Source organism: Carlito syrichta, unplaced genomic scaffold (genome assembly GCF_000164805.1).
Source record: "Carlito syrichta isolate Samal-C Ts95f unplaced genomic scaffold, Tarsius_syrichta-2.0.1 Scaffold149526, whole genome shotgun sequence".
NCBI lineage: Eukaryota > Metazoa > Chordata > Mammalia > Primates > Tarsiidae > Carlito > Carlito syrichta.
Genome location: NW_007093622.1, coordinates 34,100 through 40,099, shown reverse-complemented (window position 1 = coordinate 40,099; position 6,000 = coordinate 34,100). Strand labels below are relative to the sequence as shown.

Here is a 6,000-nt window from a genome sequence, read left to right as displayed (position 1 = left end):
GGTACTGTATTACACAATTGGGTGACTATAGCTAAAAACGATGCTTTATATATTTCAAATGGCTCGAAGAGAGAATTTTGAATGTCCTCACAACAAAGAAGCACTATATGCTTAAGGTGTATCCCATAAATATGTACAGTATGACATGTTAATAAAAAAACATAAAAATCTATATATGCACAGAAAATGTCCGTGAGAACATACATCACATTAATAATGATGATTCTCTTAAGGAGTGAGAGCTATGGATGGTTATAGTTTTTTTATCTAGTCTACAGTTTGTAAGTTTCGACAGATATCACTTTTGTAATTTAAAAAAGCTCTAAAAATAAAAAAAAACTTACAAGCATATGATGGCACAATCACATGACTGTTAAGTACATTAACTGATGTCAGAATATGCTTGAACAACCCTGGTTTAGGATGAACTGCCTTCCCAGGGTCTTGTACCTTTCAGGGCGGAACTCCTCAGGCTCTGTCCAGTACTGTGGGTCTCGATGAAGAGCATAGATTGGCAACATCACCACTGCCCCTTTGGGAATGAACACTCCATTGATTTCAATATCTTTCTTACAGACCCTCTCAACTCTGACTGCAACTGGGTGCAATCTGAGAGCTTCATTCACCACCATGTCAAGATATGCCATCTGTCCTAGGGCATCGTGAATGGCAGGTGCCTGGGAAGAAAGAAACGGGTTGGGATAAATTGAGATTTGGAATTAACATCCAACCCAGTCATGCAGTACTCCTGAAGTATTAGGAGCTCCAGAGAGTAACCCATATTGGTAACGGATCTTAGCATTTATAAGGCAGTTTAAGAGCTATCATGTCTTTTGATCTTTTTCAGTGGTCCACTGAGATGTCTGGAGGAGTTATAAATTTGGAAGAATTTGGGACAATTCCCTCCCCAGGGAGTGGAATACTTAGCATCAACAGGTAGTTTTTTCTTTTTCATGTGAACAAATGTGACTAATAGATTATGACCATTAGAATCAAGTAAAGTTTGCCAAAGTCACTGACACCTTTCAAGAGAGGCCATATGTCTGTATCTAGGGAAGAGAACATGTAAAAGAGCAAGTCCCCTGTTCCACATAAAGCTTTTTTTTTTGAAAATTTTGCTTGGTATCTCTCTCTCTCATATATCTGTCTGTCTATCTATCTATCTATCTATCTATCTATCTATCTATCTATCTCTCTATCTATCTATCACCTATCTGTCTGTCTATCTAAATATATAGTGTAGAGAAACACTATACTATATAAATAATTTGTGGATAAACTAGCTTCTTTTAATACTAAATATGGTAAAGGAAATTTGTGATCAGAGGATACCGGGCATGCAATTTCAGTTCTAGTGAAAGTTATGAGGAGGATAGAAACCCCATACTCAGTCCCTTCCTTTATTGCTGGAACAGTCTCCTACTTGTTGCTTCAGGGCTTGACTTTAGTCTCTGAAGATCTCTTTGTGCACACCTCACTGCCAAATCAGGGTCAGCCCCAGAGGCCATCTCTTCACACCACAAAAGATTCCAGTTTAGACAGAAATCCCAAAACAGTGTGGGTGACACGTAGCTAACATTTGATGATATATTTGGGAGGTGATATTGTAGAGGTCAAGAGTTTGGTCCAGGAGTCAGACATCCTGTTTCCTTGCTTGGCTGCATGACTGAAGCCTGAGGCAGCGGTGGAACAAAGCCGAGTCAGCCTGCCCAGTGTACTCAAGGCCAGGTTTGGTTAGAAAATGGCCATACCAGAGTAAGTCCAGCCAATATCAGCAAAGCTAACTACCCAGACACATGAGCAATACATGCTTATTGTTAGATGCCATTGAGGTTTTCTGATTTTTTTTTTACTTAGTATTATTGTGGTAACAGATAATGGATGCATGAGAACAGCACTGTTTTACGAGGACCTTACAGTTCTGTGAGAAGCACTCATTATCTGTGTTTTCTCCCTTTGTCATTTTGGAGTCTTCCTACATAGTGTTGGTGAACGAGTTGATGTTTACACTTATTTGCAAAAATTCCCCTGAGAAGAGGTGAGGAGTCATTCTTGCTAAGGTCTCAGGTCCTCTCTCCCTCTCCAGGGACCATCCACTCACCTTATTGGGAAAAACTGCATCAATCTCCTCTTGTAGTTTCTTCTGGATATCAGGGTGAGTGGCTAGTTCATATATAATGAAGGAAAAAACAATGGTAGTGGTCTCATAGGCACCTAAAATAATGATAATTGATTGGGCCATGAGCTCCAGATCAGACAGACCTGCAAGGAGAGGAAAGACAATTTAGGCAAAGCGGGTCAATGTAGAACATCACGGTTTAGGTGCTTAGTAATCCACATGAAGCTCCCAAATCCTTCAGAAATGAAACGTTAAAGTACTTCAGAGTCATACTGGTGGTGGTTTTCACTCTGATGTCCAAACTTGTAGAGCTAGAAAAAGACAAAAGTATTTCCATCCAGTGTTTCCCAAGGCCTAGAGGATTGTGGGGCATTCACTCCTCATCATGCCATCCCACTCCAGCATAGCTGGGTAATTTCCAGAGAAGATATTCTGTCTACACATACTCAGTGTTATGGGCCTGGCTTTGAATGGTCATGAGAGTGCTTTAGCTATAGGTAAAATATGGGCTAGCATTTTCCCCAGGAAACATTTAAAATTTTCTAGCCACGATGTAGCTTGGCAAACTGTGAGAGAGTTTGCCACGCTAAGGCTTACCTGTAGAAAAAAATTAAGGATCTTTCCTATAAACATGTTTGAGGGAACTTAAGGGAATGATATTGGGCTACAGATAACTTCTTGCTCCTCAAAGTGTGGTCCTTGGACCAGTAGCATCATGGGCGTCTGGGAGCTTGTTAGAGATGCGGAATCCCAAACCCTGCTCTCAAACTAACAAATCAAAACCTGAACTTTCTTTTTTCCCCCCCATCTTTTAAATTTATTTTTTATTCTAAAGATGTGGGGTATAATTCAGGGTTAGGTGTACAAACGCTGATCATGCAGGTACCCTTGTTGATGAGGCATGCCCCTCCCTCCCCTAGCAGTTTCCCTCAACTGCCAGTCTCACCCTTCCTCCCCTGACAGTTTTCCACTACTGCCAATTGCTTTCTTATAGCATTATAATTGTTCCCCATCTTTTTAAAATTGAACCTGACCATTATCTTTATTCTGGGGGCCCGGCGGCTGGCAGACATGCAATGAGAATTTACATGTCCTGAACTTGAGAGCTGCTCCAGCCCTGGGTGTAAGGAACATCTTCCTTTCTGCTTGAATCTCCTCTCTCTGGCCTTTCCTGGAAGCCTCTGGAATGGATATAAAGACTGGATCACCAAACTACACAGATGTGAAGGGGAAGAACCAGGTTTAATTAAAGTTTTTCTTCAACACCTGTCTGTCTTCTCCCATTCAGAAATGCGTATGTGGACAAACATGGCACATCTGGGCTCAAGGAGAATTCAAGCAGGAGGCCTTTTGGCTGAAACCAGGCTAGGGGTCAGGGCTGCAGTTTGCTTGAATGCTCTGATGTATTCACTTGAGTCTGGCTGTCTGTGTCTTTATGGCAAAGCCTGCAAAATTGTGAGCATTCTACCCTGCACAATTACCACTGACTTGGCTGCCAAAACATATTTTCCATCCACTTCTGACAGAGGCTTTGGTTTAAATAAAGAGGAGAAGAGAGATAATCTCTTTTCAAAGTAATTCCAGTCTGATTCTCAAAGTGCAATTGGTAAAGTCACCAAGCCTAATTGGAATGAATTGATTTATCCTCTTCGGCAGCCCTGATCAGTACCCTCCCATGAGACTAGGCTATAAATGGGAGGTAATCATGGTGATATATATATTTCTTTGGAAGCTGCTTGGCTAATCCAGTCCATTTTCCATAGATATTATCACTTAAGACAGCTGCTGTTCCTTCGCAGGTCTTAAATTATTTCAAGAAGAGAAATCTGGTGACTTATGGAATACCACCAGATTAAAATTGACAGAACACCACCAGATTAGAATTGACAGAAAAGAGGGGAGATACACTCTCTCCTTTAACATTTTTCTATAAAAGCTTTGTTTTGAGCAACATAGTGAGACCTTGTCTCCACAAAAAATAAAAAAATAATCTGGGTGGGGTAGCACGTGTCTGTAGTTTGAGCTACTTGGAAGGCTGAAGTGGAAGGATCACCAGGGCCCAGCAGGTTGAGGTAGGGGTGGCTGGGAGCATGCCACTGCACTCCAGCCTGCGTGGCAGAGTGAGACTCTGTCTCTTAAAAAAAAAAGTTTTAAAACCTGAACTTTCATGGGATGTGGTGGTTTGTGTGCACAGCCTAGTTTGAGAAAGCATGGATTATATATTTGAAAGGAATCAGGTAATTGAAGATCTAGAATTCAGTTTTGCTAAATGGACTATTTCAGGATGTACAGAACCTACAGAGATAGTAAAAAGCTAGGAGAGTGGGGATAGATTCTTGTTTGATGAATTAAAATAGAGGCGACCGTATGATTACAAGTTGTCCTCCCTCTTGATTTTCTCCTGTGAGAAGCTAAGCATGGCCAGGCATTAGCTTGTCTGATCAGGACTAGACCAGGACCTTTATATACCTAGGCCCCTGAAATAAATATGGTGCCCACCTCAACCATGCAACTCATAACCAAAAGTGACATGAATTGAGTGCGGGAAAGGTTTACAGAGTTATAATTTATGAATGATGGTTACTGTGATGCTGCTGTGTGTAATTTTACTGTGTGTAAATTTAACTTTCCGATTCTTTTTTCATTCACCCTGAGCCCCATGATATTGAGTTGGAAATGGACTATAATCTCAAAGTTTGACACTCTGCTGTCCAATACAATAACCACTAGAAACATGTGCCTATTTAAATTCAAATTTTAATTAATCAAAATGGTATACAATTTAAAATTATTCTTCAGTGGCACCAATCACATGTCTGCCGCTCAACAGTCACCTATGTCTAGAGGTTAGTGCACTGAATGGTGAAATGACAGACTATTTCCTTTATCACAGAAGATTGTATTGGGACAGATAGATAGATGATAGATGGATAGAAATTGTTGTAGACATAGATATAGTTATAGTGCTATGCTGGAGTTAGCTCATCCCTGGTGTCTAGAACAAACTGTTACATCTTCAGGAATTTTGTGAGATGGTTGACAAATCATTGGTAACTGAAATTGATCTTGGTAGGAGTGTTTATATTCCAGAAGTAGGCTAAAAATCACATTTCTCAGTCTGCGTAAATATATTTTGTTTCCTTAGCTTTGTCCACAGAGAGGACTTAAAATCAAATAAACCCACACCTAGCTCCTAGATTTTGATTTCTAAACACAATTTTCTCACTAAGAGTAGAGCTCTTTGGAAATATGGATGAGTTTATGCATGGTCAGAGAAAACAGAAGAGAAACTTGGAATATCTTGCACCTGAAAGCAAGAAAGTGCTCAAGAAAACGATAAGCAAAAGGATACAGGATACCCTATATGTTGTTATAATGGTGAATGCATGTCATTATATATTTCTAAAACTCATATATTGCACAATACCAAGGATAAGCCCTAATGCAAACTATGGAGTTTGTGTGATACTAATGCATAAATGTAGATTCATCAGTAGCAACAAATGTACCACTCTGGTGGGAGAAGTTGATAGTGGGAGAGGTTGTGTGTATATAGGGGAAGAGAGCATATGGAAAACCACTAATATATTCGGCTAAATATTTCTATGAGACCGAAACTATTCAAATAAATAATGTCTGTTGTAAAAAAATAAACAGAAGAAGAAGAAAGGACCCAGGAACTCATTCGAACCTGAAAAAATTTGATCAAAATAAATAATAATAATAGGAGAGTAAATTGCTGATATATAAGATCCCACTGGAATAAATAAATGAATGAATAGGGAAGAATGGAGCACTCTCCCTTAAAATGAAATGCCAACCCATAAATGTGAAGGAATGATGTAACTAGAAAATCATTATTTTGCAATCATCGTAGCAAT

The 6,000-nt window shown here is 39.6% G+C and overlaps 1 protein-coding gene across 1 annotated transcript in view; it reads right to left on the bottom strand.

The window, feature by feature from the left end:
* Window positions 1–450: 450 nt before the first annotated feature.
* Window positions 451–6,000, bottom strand: part of LOC103251933 (cytochrome P450 3A21-like) — a gene marked incomplete at both ends in the record, with an annotated part of 30,772 nt that continues 25,222 nt past the window's right edge. Inside the window, 2 exon segments of the mRNA XM_008050546.1 lie at window positions 451–677; window positions 2,102–2,262. Of these exon segments, the coding sequence (XP_008048737.1) occupies window positions 451–677; window positions 2,102–2,262 (388 nt within the window).